Source organism: Dicentrarchus labrax, unplaced genomic scaffold (genome assembly GCF_905237075.1).
Source record: "Dicentrarchus labrax unplaced genomic scaffold, dlabrax2021, whole genome shotgun sequence".
Classification (NCBI taxonomy): Eukaryota; Metazoa; Chordata; class Actinopteri; family Moronidae; genus Dicentrarchus; species Dicentrarchus labrax.
The window spans coordinates 1,797,998-1,816,974 of NW_026136702.1; the positions used below are offsets into that span (position 1 = coordinate 1,797,998).

Sequence of the window (18,977 nt, forward strand, 5' to 3'; positions counted from 1 at the left end):
CTAGTCTGCATGGAAGGTGGCAACCCTATATACTAACGTTAGACAGTGATTGATAGACCGTTTGAAAGTGTCCCACCTAGTTTTGTGTAAAATAGTCTTTGTATGGTTGTTGCACTACACGTTTAGCTACACTGCATGTGTAGCTTGCAAACTCAGCTACACATTATTATTATTCTAAATATTCTTTAGCATGTAGCCGAGGTCTAGAGCTGACAAGGTAAACTGCAGGTCTAGGACTAACTCTTACATTAGCAACCCACCAATATGTGTGTGCCTGTACTGTCATGGTAATTAGTTTTTATTTTAAATCCCAGCATGGAAAACCGATGAGTTTGCAAGTTTACCTAGCATGATGGCTAATTCATTTTGAGAGAGAAATAATTTTAAACATTTCAAATTTATATTTTTTTTATGTTCTATGAGAAAATACTTTCTCTCAAAACTTTTTTTAGTCTCAAATATTATTATTTTTTGCTCTCAGTGTGATAACTTTTTCTCTCAGATCATTTATTTTCTCACATGTAATAAAGACACAAATCTAACTCCATACTTAAGGCGCTGCCAGTGTTTGTGTGGGATGAATGCGCACCCTGCTGGTGAAACTAAGCAACTACATCTGAAATCTACTCGGCTGTATCGCTCTACACATTGTTGAACTGTAAAACTGGGGATTGCACTGTGTGTGTAACTAATGGGCGTTACATACATATTAAAAGTAAGAATTAATAGTGAATTTTTAACTCTGATACACCGTCACAAAAAAATACATATTTCTCCATTATGTTCTTTCTGTAAAACAGAAATCAAATCTATCTCTCATCTATTCCTTAAACGGACTCACAAGAGTTCTGGATTGAAGTTGATTTATTCATTTTATTAAAGTTTAACCAGATTGACACCCATTAATGTCAGAAAGTCCTGTTTCTCATTAATGTTTGAACGAATTGAACCAATTGAATGATATTTTAATAAATCTGGGTAACACTTTATAATGAGTACACACTATTGAGCATTAGTTAAGCATGAATAAATACTGAAATCATCATTTATAACGCATGAATACACATTAGTATGTAGTTTATAAACACAGTTAAACATGTTTTATTCATCATTGATAAGCACATTAGTTATGGATAAGTAAATACTGAATCCATCATTTATAAAGCATGATTCTGCTGTAAATAGTCATTACTATGTGGTTTATAATCACAGTTATAAATGTTTTACTCTTCATTGTACTGTACATTTCTGCATGCACTTGCACATCCACTATTCAGACATGTATTAATGATTAGTGACTGTGTTAGCAGATGTTCTATAAAAACTCACAACAATTTCATTTTCTAATGATGGCCTATAAACAGTGATTAATGCAGGAATTCACAGTTACAAAGCACTTACTACTCCTTCATTAAGTATTTTGCACGAGCTGATCTAAAGTGAGCACTATCTATGGCTTATTAAGCATTTACAAATGAGATATAAAGGCTGACAATGCCTCGAGACTCACAACATGTTCAGTTATCTTAACAGACGAAGGAGAGACACAACACAAAGGGATATAGAACATATTGTATTGATATTTACTGCAACTTCCCAACATATTGTATGAAGACGAACAAGGGTGGTTTATGAAGACATGCTATTGTTGTGATCTTCTCTGTTTGGGACGTTGAGCTAGCAGTCAGCGGCTCTAGTGGAGAGTATGTGTCTTTGTTTGGTGGCACACATTATAGTTGAAAGATAACGTTAGCATTTGTTCTTCACAGAAACAAAAGTTTGGTAGCGGCGGGTCGGTAACGGTAGTAACGGTAGTAACGGTAGTAACGTTACTCAAAGTTGAATATTTGTTCACACTTTAATATTTGAGTCATAAAAACACTTTCCCTCTAACTGTGCTTTCAAAAAGAAGAAGATTTGAAAAACAAGCAGCCACATTTGATCCTAAAAATGTTCATTTTTCTCAGAGTTATAGAAGAAGATCAATTCTTTCTATCATTTCTTTCATCTCTACGTCTGCAGGCTGCACATTACCCTCACACATGATCCCTTCATCCCAGCATCCTTTGCTCTTCTCTTCCTTCAGCCTCCTCTTCCTCCTCTATTACAGTAAACACATCAGGTTGGTACTAACTAACATCAGCTGTGTGTGATCCTGTACAGACTGAACTATCTGGTCAGCAGTGAGAAAGTTTCTCTCTCCCTCCTACAGAGGACACAGAGACACTGAGGAACCAGAGCTGAACCTGAACCCAGGATAAAGAGGTTCAGTGAATGTGGTGTTGAAGGTGTGGAGGTGGATCAGTGTGTCAGAGGAGACTGTGTAGAAGGACAGAGTGCCAGCAGGACAGTCCACATACACTGCTACTCTACCAGAGGAGGAGGAGGAGGAGGAGGAGATGGATGTTCCTCTGTTATTGTGCCAGACAGAGTAACGACCATCAGAGCAGAACAGACTCCAGGACTGATCATTCCCTCCAAACCAACAGTCTCTACTGTCTCCTCTCCTGCTGATTCCTCTGTAACTCACTGATATATAAACTCTTCCTCTCCACTCGACCTCCCAGTAACAGCGACCAGTCAGACCATTTCTACACAGCAGCTGAGGCCAGAAGTTAAATCTGTCTGGATGATCAGGATATGACTGATCCTCCTCCACATGAATCATCTTCCTGTTGTTGTCAGACAGTTTGATGTTTCTGCTCACTGTGTTTGTGTCGACTGTGAGTTCACAGGAATCTGATGGAGAGAACAAGACACAATACAGCTGCAGTTATTGATCTATCATCTGATCATTGATTGACACTTTGATGATGACATCAGAGCTGTGAATGAGTGATGTCACAGTGTGAAGATGGTTGAATGTGTGCTGCTTTGTTTTCACACTTACACTTCCTCAGACCTGGTCTCAACCATCGGACTCCAGCAGGCTCCACCCTGAAAGGAGGAGGGGGTCAGAGCAGCATGGAAACATGGACATTACATCGCTCTCATACACAGAGCTTATTCTCTACAAATGGACTTACATCTTCACATGGAGCACTTATTATTAATCAGCTGATAGTCTTTCAGTTCAGTGGAGCTTCTTCTTATTGGCCGATGGCTACAGCTCATTATTTTCACTTATTGATGATCTATTATTATTATCAGTATTATATTTGTAACAGAATGTTTACATTGATTACCTTTAAACAGTTTAACATGGGAGGTGAATTGGTAAGAGCCGACTAAATATAATATTTCTCTGCATTTACTTCCACTAGAAGCTAATGCTAGTTAGCAACAGTCCATAAGAAGCTAATGCTAGTTAGCAACAGTCCATACGAAGCTAATGCTAGTTAGCATACATTATGAAAGTCCAACTATTATTTGTAGTTAATAAGTTTGATTTTAATATCTGAATTTATGAGGGAAACTGTTTCAAGATGACTGTAGTTGCCTAAAATAGCCGCTAGAGGGCGCACTATGGATGTGATAAGTAGTAAATCAAGTAGACGTGAGCGTTGCATGCTGGGATCAAAAACACCTCAGCTAAGCCCGATGCTAACAACTCACGAGTGAAGTTAGTTAATTCCATTTTATGGAAGAAATATTGTTGTTCTCATGTTTATGAGTCTGTACTGGAGCGAAGTTGTTGCCAGACCGCTGCGACCGGAGGATTTGCTTTCTTTTGTTTATATGATTGAGGACTCTGGAGAGTGTACTAGTTAGCATGCTACGTTGCTAGCAGACATGTAATTTTTCTGTGTGGTTATGATTAAGCAATTTTCTTATCAACAAAAACCAATTGGACTGTAAATGTTATGGAGACACTGAAATGAGTTAATATGCTGAGTTGTGTTTTAGAAATGCATTTATTTTTAGTGTAATGCTAATGTTTACATTTCTGGGCGCCATGTTCAGTGTTAAAGTCAGAGTTAAAAATATGCTATATGTGGGCTAATGCTCATGATTTGTATACATATGGGTTTTTCCTGATATAAATAATGTGTTTCAGTTCATGTTGAGATGATTAAAAATACATAAGGGTGAATATGAATGAGAGACATGATTGATTAGAGATAAGTTGTGTAACATGATTTATTAATACGGGTAAAAAAGGAAACAAAACACAATGATGTCTAAGCTTTTAAGGTCTCAGGATATAGTTCATCATTGCTTTTGTTATAAGTTACACTTGAGTTAAAGAGAGATATGATACTGTACAGTAATTGATGAGAGATAATTGGTTTTTTGAGTTGCTGGATCTACATTCTGGGTTTCCTGTGGGATGCGAGGCAGGGTTAGAGAGTATCTGGAATTCTCCATCTTCATCATCTTCCTGAAGATAAGATCTGAGCAAGCGTACAAACAAACACACACATTCTACCCGGGTAGCACATACACATTGAATACACTTGGACGGACATGGATACACACTAAGCTTTTGGACTGGACTTTGACCAACATTGATATCAGAGAGCAATAAGCTGTAAAGAAACACTTTCACTTTCAGTTCTTTTATTTCTTTTATATATTGGAATGAATCTGAACTGTGATTCTACTTTTTGTTGATTGTGAAATTGTGTTTACCTTTTTACATTATTATTATTTACATTTACTCACTCCTTGAGTTGAACCTGAGTGCAGTAGTTACTTCTGTTATGAATTGGTGACATTGAACTGAATTGTTGTTTAGGTGACGCCTTTAGTTTTTCTGTTCTGTTGCCTGGATTGCTGTGTTTTTATGTAACCACAAGATGGCGCCTCAATTAGTAAAGCAAACACAGGTAACAATACAGGTGACACAGATGATGAGCTGATGACTGATAAATGTTATTCTATAGGATGAGTTAAGAGCAGTTGAATTTTGCTACTCTAATCTAACTCTAATTTGTACCCCAGGGCCGCTGGAAGTCATTTTGAACAGGGGGTGCTGTGAAAAAATTGTTTGGTATTTTTGGACAAAAAACCTATGAGCCTATAGGCCTATTTAAAATACATTTTAAAAATAAATAAATAGATTGAGATTCACTACTTTATTGTCATATACACTTCAGTGCACACAGCCAGGGTCTGTAACACACAGACATCATCAGTTCTCAGATGAATATATGCGCTATTAATTAAACTTCACAATAACGCTATAACAATGCAATAGATTTGTTCAGCTGGCATGAACCTGAGTCACTGCACTATCTACGTTTATGTCACACGCGACTCTATTAGCTCCAAAATCCTTTTACGCAAACCACAAGGAAATAATCTCTGACTATTTAAACGTTATTGAACAGTTCTCCACATCCATTACGCAAAGAACACACGATCAAAATAACACTCTCCATCCTTTTTGATTACACGCACACTGGATAGCAACGTTGTTTGTTTAGTTCACAACCTCTGTCCAGTGGCGGATGATCAAAGTTGTGAAACTAACGTTAGTCCCTGTCAGACCATATGAGCGGAGCGGGGAGCAAAAGGATTTTGTGTTGAGCGGCAATTTTTTTAAAGGTCGCTCCAGTCTTTGCACCTGCACGCGCACACCCACACTATTTTCTTTCAAAACTATGGAGTTTAATGTGTACTTCAGAAAAGAAACTGAGAAGTCGTACAAGTGTGCTATTCCTGTAAAAGTAACAGATGGGGATAATGTGGAACAAGAAAAAGGCGACATTGTTGAAGTCGTTTTGTTTTTTTGAGCGGAGTGGTGAGTGGAGCGGGATAAAATGTATGATGGAGCAGAACCAGGCGTAGCGGATGAGCGTCTCTCTATCTCTCTTTTACGTCTCCGTTTCTCTTTTTAATCCTCTCAGAATCCGGTAGGTTTCCTCATACTTATCTCTAATAGACCCTGATTGGACAATGACAGGTTGACACCTGAATACTCTAATAAACAACAAAACATACAGCAGGAGGTGTTCAAGGACTGCTCAGAACACAGGAAAATTCAATATCTTCTAAAAAACATAGCAAATATACATTTCCCTGCATTAAACACAACTGAGATCACATCAGTAGTAATTTAGAATAGAATTTAAAATCCTCCTCCTCACCTACAAAGCTCTTCATGGTCAGGCCCCTTCATATCTTAAAGAGCTCATAGTACCCTATTACCCCTCTAGAACACTACGTTCTCTGAATGCTGGGCTACTTGTGGTTCCTATAGTCTCTAAAAGTAGAACAGGAGCCAGAGCCTTCAGTTACCAAGCTCCTCTCCTGTGGAACCAGCTTCCAGTTGTGGTTCTGGAGGCAGACACCCTCTCCACATTTAAGAGTAGGCTTAAGACGTTCCTCTTTGATAAAGCTTATAGTTAGGGCTGGATCAGGTGAGTCCTGAACCATCCCTTAGTTTACTGCTATAGGCCTAGACTACCGGGGGATTTCCCATGATGCACTGAGCTCCTCTCTTCCTCTCTCTCTCTTTCTGCACTCATTCATGTCCCATTAATGCATGTTACTAACTTCACTTCTTCCCCGGAGTGTCTCGTCTCGCAGGTTCTCATCGATCCTGGTGGAGCCTCAAAATTACTGATATTATTATTATTATTATTATTATTATTATTATTATTATTGTTATTGTCCACCGTTGTTGTCGTTTTCATCATCTTCTTCATGTTCATCATCATCATCAGTCATTTCTAGTCTCTCTCTCTCTCTCTCTCTCTCTCTCTCTCTCTCTCTCTCTCTCTCTCTCTCTGTCAGGGCAGAAAAGGAAGTTTTTCCTTGCCGCTGTCTCCAAGGTCTTGCTCATGGTGGGAACTGTTGGGTCTCTGTAAATAATGTTATAAGGAGTTCGGTCTAGACCTGCTCTATTTGAAAACTGTCCTGAGATAACTTCTGTTATGAATTGGTGACATACAAATAAAACTGAACTGAACTGAACTGAATTGTAGTTTAGGTGACGCCTTTAGTTTTTCTGGACTAAAAGGTAACACACGCTGATGGCAGATGACATCCATCAAAATATCCCAAACTATTTATGATATGAGCCCACAAACCTTCAGCGTGACAACATTGACAAATATCAACCCGCCATGATGCTCGCCAACCCATCAGGATAAACCACTGTCCTATTTTCCAATGTCGAAACAAGACATCGGTCCAGAAAAACTGAAATTTCATCACCTTTCCTCTGTCACCTGACTACTACTACTGTGTTGATCCGCCTCATACCTGAGAGTGTCCAGTCTCCAGTGTGGATCCTCCAGTCCAGCAGACAGCTTTGTTGCTGAGTCTCCTGGATGATTGTAGCTCAGGTCCAGCTCTCTCAGATGGGAGGGGTTGGAGCTCAGAGCTGAGGCCAGAGAAGCACAACCTTCCTCTGTGATCAGACAGTGTGACAGCCTGCAAACACACAAAACAACACATTACATAATAAACATGTTCAAGGAAAGAGACTCAAACAACAACAATGTTAGGAAGATTACAATTGTATCCATCAACATAATTCAGGTTTAAAGTGGTTATCAGTTGAACAGGTTGACAAATTCTGACCTGAGAGTTTCCAGTTTACAGTGTGGACTCTTCAGTCCAACAGAAAGCAGCTTCGGTCCTGAATCCTGAAGGTCGTTCATACTCAGGTCCAGCTCTCTCAGACTAGAGGACTGGGAGCTGAGAACTGAGACCAGAGAAGCACAACCTTCCTCTGTGATCAGACAGCCTGACAGCCTGCAAACACACAGAACAACATGTAGTCTGGTGTAAAAGTACAGGGGTTAAAACAAGTTAATTTGTAATACAAATAACTGTTGGTAATTGGCCGTAGGTAAGGGAGTGAGTTAAAAAGGGGCGGGAGAATCGAACCAAGAGGACGCCATTGCTGAACGGGAAGGACTGTTTCACGCTTCCTGAGGAGGACTTTACTTCTGCTGCCGTTGGCTTTCATCTTCATCTCTTCATTAACTGTTTCTCCAGGACTTATTCCAGACCGTGAGTTGGATTTTCTATGTCACTGTTAATTGTCACTGAGGATAAGGATTTGCCTGCCGCACCGCACCGAGCAACACACAGGCCTTTTTTTGTTTTTGTGTGTGTCTGTGTGTGTGTGTGTGTGTGTGTGCGTGTGTGTGCGTGTGTGTGTGTGTGCGCGTGTGTGTGTGTGTGTGTGTGTGTGTGTGTGCGTGTGTGTGTGTGTGGGCCCACTGTTTTGTTTGATTTCAGTTAAGTAGCATATTTGATCTGAGTTTGATAAGTACAGAGAAATCGTATTAAGGGGTAAGAACTAGGAATTTCACAGGAGACCTGGAATTATTTAAATTTTGAATAGTATTTTGATATAGCCAATTCTATTTTGCTTATTATGAGTGTCTATTTTTCTACACTGTTTTGCCAATTTTGGTAAAGGTCATTTTTGTTTACAACTATAATATTTTTATTTTAAAGAAGTCTAATTTGAGTAATTGTGTTATTTAATTTTTGTTTATCTGTTAACTAACAAAGTAAATACAATTTGTGTTGAACTGGAAAACAACTGGTTAGTTAACTATTATTTCATTTATTTGATAGTGTAGAGTACGTGTGAATAGAGTCACTGCTTAGTCTAACAGAGTTGTTGGTTATTCATAAAGTATTAGGCCATAACAAGTTTCACACAAAACAGGTTAACCTTTGTGGTAGTTACCTTAATAAATCGAACCCCAACACCCCATCATTTAAGTCCAAGGTGAGTTGCTTTAACTTAAGCATTTACTGAGTGTTGGGGTGCTACAAACACATTACATAATAAACATGTTCAAGGAAAGAGACTCAAACTAATTAAACAAAACAATGTTAGGAAGATTACAATTGTATCCATCAACATAATTCAGGTTTAAAATGGTTATCAGGTGAACAGGTTGACGAATTCTGACCTGAGAGTGTCCAGTCTCCAGTGTGGACTCTTCAGTCCAACAGAAAGCAGCTTCGGTCCTGAATCCTGCAGGTTGTTGTTACTCAGGTCCAGCTCTCTCAGATGGGAGGGGTTGGAGCTCAGAGCTGAGACCAGAGAAGCACAACCTTCCTCTGTGATCAGACAGCCTGACAGCCTGCAAACACAAAGAACAACACATTACATAATAAACATGTTCAAGGAAAGAGACTCAAACTAAATAAACAAAACAATGTTAGGAAGATTTCAATTGTATCCATCATAATAATTCAGGTTTAAAATGGTTATCAGTTGAACAGGTTGACGAATCCTGACCTGAGAGTTTCCAGTTTACTGTGTGGACTCTTCAGTCCAACAGAAAGCAGCTTCAGTCCTGAATCCTGCAGGTTGTTGTTACTCAGGTCCAGCTCTCTCAGACTAGAGGACTGGGAGCTGAGAACTGAGGACAGAGCTTCACAGCTTCTCTTTGAGAGGTTACAGTCACTCAGTCTGTAGAGACAATGATCAACAATAAGAAAAATAACATTTGTGACCAGCACTTTATCACTCAGCCAAAACCCAAAAAACTTTAAATTAGTTCTGTAAAAATGATATCAGCTAGTGAGGAATTCCCAATGTTGGTGATACATAATAATAATATTATATAATAATTCAGGTTTAAAGTGGTTATCAGTAGGGATGGGAATTGATAAGAATTTAACGATTCCGATTCCATTATCGATTCTCTTATCGATTCTCATTGGGTGAGGGAATAAGTACAAATTTGTTTGTTTGTATTAACTCGCTTTAACGACGGGGCGACTGCTCCCCCAGCCGCGGCTCGAGCCCAGCCCCGCTTCGCACCCCAGTCCGACCGACCCAGCCCATAGAGCCAATCCTTATCCCGAAGTTGCATAATACTTAGTAAGGAGGCCATAATATTTTTGACTCATGGCTGAAGTTAAGTTTCTCCAGCTCTCCCCAGGTTGGCAAAAAATGCATCTCAAAATGCATCAGATTGATGCTTTAAAATATGGAATATTCAAAATTTTCTTCCGGGTGGGCTTGCCCCCGGACCCCCCTAGAGGGCTAATATCCTTCTTACCTTTTGCACCCCTGACCGTTTTCATGCCTGGTATTTAAGATGATCGTAAAAGAACATGATTTTTCCATCATCCTAACCTGTGTAACTTGAAAACGAGTAATGTTACACATCTCCCACATCTAGAAAGGAGTTAGTCTGTGTGTTGTTCGCTTGTTCTTGACATTCCCATCAGTATTTTTCTATACCTTATTCATCTCCACTGCTTTCATATTAGAGATCAGATGAAGTTCAGCTGGACACTAACAGTGGTGAGGGTGATGCAGGGAGAGCCAGCACTGCAGAGTTGCAGGTAGGTGCTATATGAAGGGTGAGGTGATTTTAGTTTGTTGATCATGAGAGGAAGGTTTGAGGCATAAGATACAACTAAGAAGAGAAAATTTGAATTCAAATTTTGATCAATATTCTTCCCATGTTATTTATTAATCTACAAAACTGGATGATTAGGCCTGCAATTAAAGAATTGATTTGATATTTATCAGTTCCTTACTGCCATTCAAAATGTGTTTTTCTTTGCTTTAACAAATGTATCTTTTTAGTAGAATAAATATATATTTGTGAATATTTTGCAGTGTAGTTAATTTATGACATACTTCTGTTCAGACCATTAACAGATCTGTCAGGATTCCAATATGTCCCCCCCCCCCAATGTTAAACTCATTCCTACGCCCCTGGTTTAATTAACATCATACAGAAACTGTTCTTAATGTTTTTATCTGGATAGATAAAGGCTAACTTTAGTTCACTGTCTCTGAGAGCTTGATTGACAGCCTGGTGGTAGCAACTGTGGCGAATCGACACATGGCTCATTTGAATATTAAAACTAGCCATGTGTTGATAGGACACGAAAATGTAACCAATGAAATTACTTATTTTGACACACATTTTTAGCCAATAAGTATAATAATTTTTGTGCAGAAAAATGATCATGTCATTTAAAGTTACCTTCGGCATTGATAACAGATGGTGTCCCGTTAGCTCCGCTGCGTCTTAACACACTTGTGTCGCTAGGTAGTAGGGTATCAAACACGCAACAGTCCTGCAAATGAATTGATGCTGTGTCACCAAATGTTTCTGCATATTGGAGGTAGTTCCCCCTTTGACGAAATGGAAACTTTACAAATGTTGGAAGTGACCGTATTGTCGTCTTTGCGCGTGAAAATGACCAAACTTTAGAGCGGTTCTGCCTCGACGCCATGTTTGCTGCGTTCTGAACCAAAACAACGCAGCGTGTGTGTGACGTCATGACGCATTTGCAATGAGCGGAACTGATAAGCAGAATCGTTAAGCAGGCAAGCTAACGGTTCCAAGGAATCGATTCACTGGGCTCTGGTTCTGAAGAAGAACCGGTTCTCGATTCCCATCCCTAGTTATCAGTTGAACAGACGAATTCTGACCTGAGAGTTTCCAGTTTACAGTGTGGACTCTTCAGTCCAACAGAAAGCAGCTTCAGTCCTGAATCCTGCAGGTTGTTGTTACTCAGGTCCAGCTCTCTTAGACTAGAGGACAGGGAGCTGAGAACTGAGGACAGAGCTTCACAGCTTCTCTCTGAGAGGTTACAGTCACTCAGTCTGTAGAGACAATGATCAACAATAAGAAAAATAACATTTGTGACCAGCACTTTATCACTCAGCCAAAACCAGAAACACTTTAAATTAGTGCTGTAAAAATGATATCAGCTTGTGAGGAGTTCCCAATGTTGGTGATATATATTATCTTCATAATCTCTCTAAGTGGGAAAGATAGCAGAGTATTTGAGTGATAATACTGAAATCCAACTATTTCTGTACTTACAAAGCTTTGTTGGAGGCTTTGACCACTGGCAGCAGCCTCAGAAGAGCCTCCTCTGAAGCAGAGTATTTCTTCAGGTCAAACATGTCCAGATCTTTTTCTGATGACAGTAAGATGAAGCCCAGAGCTGACCACTGAGCAGGAGACAGTTTATCTCTCGAGAGACGTCCTGAACTCAGGGACTGTTGGATCTCCTCCACTAGAGAACGATCATTCAGTTCATTCAGACAGTGGAACAGATTGATGCTTCTCTCTGCAGAGAGATTCTCACTGATCTTCTTCTTGATGTACTGGACTGTTTTCTGATTGTTCTGTGAGCTACTTCCTGTCTGTGTTAGCAGACCTCGTAGGAGATTCTGATTGGTCGGCAGTGAAAGACCCAGGAGGAAGCGGAGGAACAAGTCCAGATGTCCTTGTTGACTCTCTAAGGCCTTGTCCACAGCACTCTGGTGGAGATATTTCAGTTTAGGTTTGTCTTGGAAGACTTTAGACAACCGGGATGTTGTTTGTACTTCTGCCAGCAGGTTGACTCCAGAGTTGATGAATGTCAGATGGACATGAAGAGCAGCCAGAAACTCCTGCACACTCAGATGGACGAAGCAGAAGACCTTGTCCTGGTACAGTCCACTCTCCTCTTTAAAGATCTGTGTGAACACTCCTGAGTACACTGAGGCTGCTCTGATATCGATGCCACACTCTGTCAGGTCTGATTCATAGAAGATCAGGTTGCCTTTCTGCAGCTGCTCAAAAGCCAGTTTTCCCAGAGACTTAATCATCTTCTTGCTGTTATTATTCCAGTGTGGATCTGTCTCAGCTCCTCCATCATACTTGATGGTCTTCACTTTGGACTGAACCACCAAGAAGTGGATGAACATCTCGGTCAGGGTCTTGGGCAGCTCTCCTCCCTCTCTGTTCTTCAACAAATCCTCCAGAACTGTAGCAGTGATCCAGCAGAAGACTGGGATGTGGCACATGATGTGGACGCTTCGTGATGTTTTGATGTGGGAGATGATTATGCTGGCCTGCTCATGATCTCTGAACCTCTTCCTGAAGTAGTCCTCCTTCTGTGGGTCAGTGAACCCTCTGACCTCTGTCACCATGTCAACACACTCAGGAGGGATCTGATTGGCTGCTGCAGGTCGTGAGGTTATCCAGAGGCGAGCAGAGGGAAGCAGTTTCCCCCTGATGAGGTTTGTCAGCAGCACACCCACTGAGGTGGACTCTGTAACATCAGTCAAGATCTCAGTGTTGTGGAAGTCCAGAGGAAGTCGACACTCATCCAGACCGTCAAAGATGAACACAACCTGGAACTCTTCAAACCTGCAGATTCCTGCTTCTTTGGTTTCAGTGAAGAAGTGATGAACAAGTTCCACCAAGCTGTACTTTTTCTCTTTCAGCACATTCAGCTCTCTGAAAGTGAATGGAAATGTGAACTGTATGTCCTGGTTGGCTTTGTCTTCAGCCCAGTCCAGAGTGAACTTCTGTGTTAAGACTGTTTTCCCAATGCCAGCTACTCCCTTTGTCATCACTGTTCTGATTGGTTCATCTCTTCCAGGTGAGGCTTTAAAGATGTCTTCTTGTCTGATTGTTGTTTCTGGTCTGTCTGGTTTCCTGGATGCTGTTTCAATCTGTCTGACCTCATGTTCATCATTGACCTCTGCAGTCCCTCCCTCTGTGATGTAGAGCTCTGTGTAGATCTGGTTCAGAAGGGTTGGGTTTCCTGCTTTAGCAATCCCCTCAAACACACACTGGAACTTCTTCTTCAGCTTCGATTTAAGTTCACGTCGGCACGCTGCAGCAACAGTTCCTGAATGAAGAAATAAGAAATGTAGTTAATAAGTAGAAGCTCCAATAAATCTGATGGATGTAAACTTTAAGACATCAAGATGGTATTTATTTTCCTCCTCCATTAAATCTCTTCAGCTCATCAGTTGTCAACAGTTTCTGTTTTCAGTCCAGAAGAATTCATAGATCTGATACAATGTGTGCATCATATTATCAGCAAAGTTTTAAAAGTAAACTTCTCCCATGTTGCCTCCATTTCCTCTTTCCATCATGTTCAATCTGTTAAAATCCTCTTACTGCTCTGAAGACAGTCAGCCAGCTCCTCCTGCTTCATTCTCCTCAGGAAATGCACTGTGATCTTCAGAAATGCCTCTCTGCTGCTCCTCCTCTGCTCTTCATCCTCACCATCCAACACCTCCTGATCCTCCCTCTGACTCTCTGAGCATTCTGGGAAATCTGGACTCAGAACCTTCTGGATCTTCTTCAGCTCGTTCTTCACAAAAGTGACAATGTTGTCCTCCAGCAGCTGGAACAGAATATTATATGAATGACTCAATCAAAGTCAAATCATGGAAGCAAACATCAGATCCATGTTGGACAGACTGACAATCCACTGGTCTAAAAAGTGCAGCATGGAGATTATTGTGAACACAATAGATGTAAAAGTAGTTGTTGTTCATGCACAGACCATAAATATGGAGTCCAGGTGTGTTTGATGCTGCTGGGCAGACTGACCACTGGGAACCTCTGAGGTCTCCTGGTCCACTCTGTGGAGGAATCATGAAGAATGAGCTCACATTATGTCTGTCCACACAGAGACAAACACAAGGTAAAGGTCCATGAAGTGATATTTGGATGTGAACAGTGAATCTGATGACTCCCTGTAGTGGTAAAGGTTTACTAGTCCTGCTGATCCCACTGAGAATCAACAGCTCAGTTTGGTTCAGTCCCAACAGCTCTCACCAACCCCTCCATATAGCTCTCCCTCCCTCACTGTACACTACTGAAGTGCCCTGGAGCAAGGCACCTAGAGCCTCCAGCTGCTCCAGTGGAGCTGCTCAGTGTCTGCTTGTATCAGACTGGTTGAACTGGGCAGCTCCCAGTGTGAATGTGTTTGACTGTGTGAGTGTGAGGCAGCTGCTGCTGAAAGAGTGTTGGTGCTCAGAGAACTTCATCTGAGTCAGTAAAGGTTGAAAAACTGGAGATTTCACAACTGAGAGTCTGATAAAAACACATCATTTTATTTTCACCATCAGTTTGAAATCCTCACTTTTGATCAACAGAGTGACGGCCATCTTTGAAGTATATACGATTTTCCATAGAGCGATCACTCTTCATGGACACACAGCTGGGTTCAGGTTCAGGACAGTCTGGTCTCTGATGGATCCTGATAGAAAGAAATTCATTAAAGCTCACATATTCAGAAACATTCTCACTGAATCAAAGACTTTGTGAAATGATGTATAATTTGAAATGTTTGAATACAGGGCTGGACAATAAGAACAATGTCTTCAATTACTGACATTATGGACGTGTTACTGAACACAATTTACTGATGTCACACACTTCAACACACTGTCTGAATTCCATATAATTAAAGGGTCCGTGTATGTTTTGGTCATTGGATTTTCCTTTCAGAAACGGGAATTAAAAAACAGAAAACGAGTGGTTATTTGATTTTCGTTTTAAAATACAAAAATTCAAATTGAAATAAATCCGTGTATCATTCGTTCTTTTCATATTCAATTGAGATTCCAAAATCGGAAAATGAAAAAACGGTTTGTTATTTCCTTATTCGTTTATGAATCTGATACCAAAAAACAAATAACGGTTCATTTTTTGTACTTTCTATTTATTGCTCAGATCAAACATAGCAAATTAAATAACGGGCCACGGATCGATTTCGATTTTGATATTTAATGTTTTCGCTTTGTGTGAACCGGAAGTTATTGTTTCGTTAGCTTGATTTGCTTCTTCAGTTTAACTAACGTTAGTCTTCAAAACTGAGGATCAATGATGGAGAGTTTCATCTTTTCATTCATCTTCATCTTCGTCTTCCTGGCGCGTGCGCGGAAAGCTGCATGCTGCCTGTTACTCCAGTCTGCTTTCTAACTTCTTAACTTTTATTCTCTTTTTGTTCGTTCTTATCTATCTATCTATCCTGCACGTCATCATCGTTGTCGTACATCCCTCTGCAAACCCAACATCTGCTATGAGCCTCTGCTGAAGAGGAAGCCTGCGACCACTTTACACTGTGTGACTTTATATTATACTATATGTATATTCTTAATATATTTATGTCTAATTCATATGGAGCATGTAACGAAAGTAATTCCCCCCCTGGGATTATTAAAGTGTCTGATTGTGATTGTTCAGAGGAACTAAACGGTGACTGTCAGAACATCACTGGATCTCCATCTGCTGCAGCCGAGTAGAAATCTCTACATGTGTCTTGCCAGTTTCAAATAAGTCCTTAATAAGTCCTTAATAAGTCCTTAAATACAGAGTACAATCAGTCCTTAAACACAGAGTACAATAAGTCCTTAAATACAGAGTACAGTCACTGCAGGATTGACTTTTTTCAGGCTTTGCGAAACTGCTGCAAACTTCCAAGTGCAACACACGAAGAAGACAATAACTTCCGGTTCACACAAAACGAAAACATTAAATATCAAAATCGAAATCGATCCGTGGCCCGTTATTTAATTTGCTATGTTTGATCTGAGCAATAAATAGAAAGTACAAAAAATGAACCGTTATTTGTTTTTTGGTATCAGATTCATAAACGAATAAGGAAATAACAAACCGTTTTTTCATTTTCCGATTTTGGAATCTCAATTGAATATGAAAAGAACGAATGATACACAGATTGAAATACAAGGCGTTTTTTTCCTTTTCATGGTCAAAAAGGGATGAGCGAAATTTTAAAAATTATTCGATTTTCATTTTCGATTTCATATAACAAAAAATAAAATCACTAGAAAACAGAAACAGAAAAAAGGCCTGTTGTTTCATATTCTGAGACCGGATGTTGTCATTTACAGGACGGTGCTGTGTAGAAGAAACAGTAGACTAGTAGACTGCGGTCAATCCAGCCGTTAGTCCGATCTCCGTGGTCAAATCAGCCGCACTTAAATTTAGTGTACAAGTATTCTCAGCATTATGGTAAATGCGGAGAAACAGCGTATTTACCGCCGGTTTTCAAAATAAAGGTATTTAGAACAGTAAGCTATAATTAAAATTTGTTACATTAAAGTGTTGTGTGCCCCTGGTGAATAAAAAAACACTTTATATCAAGTATCTTTACTGCACCACTGTGGAGAAATGCCAAAATAAAGGTCTCATATTTATGCCTCCAGAGATTGCATATTTGACCATATTTGAGGTAAAAACATATTGCTCAGTGTTTCCTGGCTACTGATGGTATATTTGACTTCTACACATCTAAGACTACAAGTATACTTAATATCAAGCATTTTTATTGTACCAATTTGGAGAAATTCAACAATGAAAGTCCATATTTGTACCTCCATGTGGCATATTTTCTTATTTTTGAGCTACTGTAAAAACATATTGCTCAATATTTCCAGGCTATGGGTGAAGCATTTTCATTATACTTCAATAATGCTGCAGTAATGCATGACAAAATTTCACACAAATGTTTAATAACATCTTGATAATATAAACACTAAACACGAAACACAAAATCCTACACAATTCTAATTTGTTTACTTTTCACACAAAATGCAATGCCAGTCCACATTCTTCTTATTTTGCTGCTCTGCTGTGTCCATTTGTAGGTAAAAGGGAAAAATAATTAGTTTTAACTTCAAAACACCATTGTACCTACTGTCTCTTCCTCACATATTATTTTTTATATTATTTAGTGTGACAGCTGTTGCAGGTGGTTCCACATGCAGTTTATATTTTTACAGTAGCTCAAATATAAGAAAATATGGAATCTGGAGGTATAAATATGGGACTTTAATTCTTTAATTTCTCCACATTGGTACAGTAAAAATGCTTGATATTAAGTATACTTGTAGTCTTAGATGTGTAGAAGTAAGATATACCATCCATAGCCAGGAATTATTGAGCCAAGTGTTTTTACAGTAGCTCAAATATATGAAAATATGCCACTTGGAGGTATACATATGGGACTTTTATTGTTGAATTTCTCCAAATTGGTACAGTAAAAATGCTTGATATTAAGTATGCTTGTAGTCTCATATGTGTAAAAGTCAAATATACCATCAGTAGCCAGGAAACACTGAGCAATATGTTTTTACAGTACCTCAAATATGGTCAAATATGCAATCTCTGGAGGCATAAATATGAGACTTTTATTTTGGCATTTCTCCACAGTGGTGCAGTAAAGATACTTGATATAAAGTGTTTTTTTATTCACCAGGGGCGCATGAAACACTTTAATGTAACATATTTTAATTATAGCTTACTGTTCTAAATACCTTTATTTTGAAAACCGGAAGTAAATACGCTGTTTCTCCGCATTTACCATAATGCTGAGAATACTTGTACACTAAATTTAAGTGCGGCTGATTTGACCACGGAGATCGGACTCACGGCTGGATTGACCGCAGTCTACTAGTCTACTGTTTCTTCTACACAGCACCGTCCTGTAAATGACAACATCCGGTCTCAGAATATGAAAAAACAGGCCTTTTTTCTGTTTCTGTTTTCTAGTGATTTTATTTTTTGTTATATGAAATAGAAAATGAAAATCGAATCATTTTTTAATTTCGCTCATCCCTTTCTGACCATGAAAAGAAAAACGCCTTGTATTTCAATTTTAATTTTTTGTATTTTAAAACGAAAATCAAATAACCACTCGTTTTCTGTTTTTTAATTCCCGTTTCTGAAAGGAAAATCCAATGACCAAAACATACACGGACCAAACAGAAACAGAAAAAAGTGCTGTTGTTTCATATTCTGAGACCGGATTTTGTCATTTACAGGACGGTGGTGTGGAGAAGAAACAGTAGGCTAGTAGACTGCGGTCAATCCAGCCGTGAGTCCGATCTCCGTGGTCAAATCAGCCGCACTTAAATTTAGAGTGTACAAGTATTCTCAGCATTATGGTAAATGCGGAGAAACAGCGTATTTACTTCCGGTTTTCAAAATAAAGGTATTTAGAGCCGTAAGCTATAATTAAAATATGTTACATTAAAGTGTTTCATGCGCCCCTGATGAATAAAAAAAAACTTTATATCAGGTATCTTTACTGCACCAGTGTGGAGAAATGCCAAAATAAAAGTCTCATATTTATGCCTCCAGAGATTGCATATTTGACCATATTTGAGGTACTGTAAAAACATATTGCTCAGTGTTTCCTGGCTACCGATGGTATATTTGACTTTTACACATATGAGACTACAAACATACTTAATATCAAGCATTTTTACTGTACCAATTTGGAGAAATTCAACAATAAAAGTCCATATTTGTACCACCAAG

The 18,977-nt window shown here is 39.2% G+C and overlaps 1 protein-coding gene and 1 long non-coding RNA gene across 2 annotated transcripts in view; one reads left to right on the forward strand and one right to left on the reverse strand.

Moving 5' to 3' along the window:
* Positions 1–18,977, reverse strand: part of LOC127373978 (uncharacterized) — a 423,284-nt gene that overhangs the window by 192,729 nt on the left and 211,578 nt on the right. Inside the window, exons 26-30 of the mRNA XM_051418866.1 lie at positions 11,324–11,409; positions 9,161–9,334; positions 8,829–9,002; positions 7,474–7,647; positions 7,153–7,323 (exon numbers count right to left, since the gene is read on the reverse strand). Of these exons, the coding sequence (XP_051274826.1) occupies positions 7,153–7,323; positions 7,474–7,647; positions 8,829–9,002; positions 9,161–9,334; positions 11,324–11,409 (779 nt within the window). The remainder of the gene's footprint in view (positions 1–7,152; positions 7,324–7,473; positions 7,648–8,828; positions 9,003–9,160; positions 9,335–11,323; positions 11,410–18,977) is intronic.
* The window catches only part of LOC127374038 (uncharacterized), a 28,588-nt gene continuing 22,375 nt past the window's right edge, over positions 12,765–18,977 (forward strand). The window contains exon 1 of the long non-coding RNA XR_007886973.1: positions 12,765–12,907. This is a non-coding gene — a long non-coding RNA (uncharacterized LOC127374038). The remainder of the gene's footprint in view (positions 12,908–18,977) is intronic.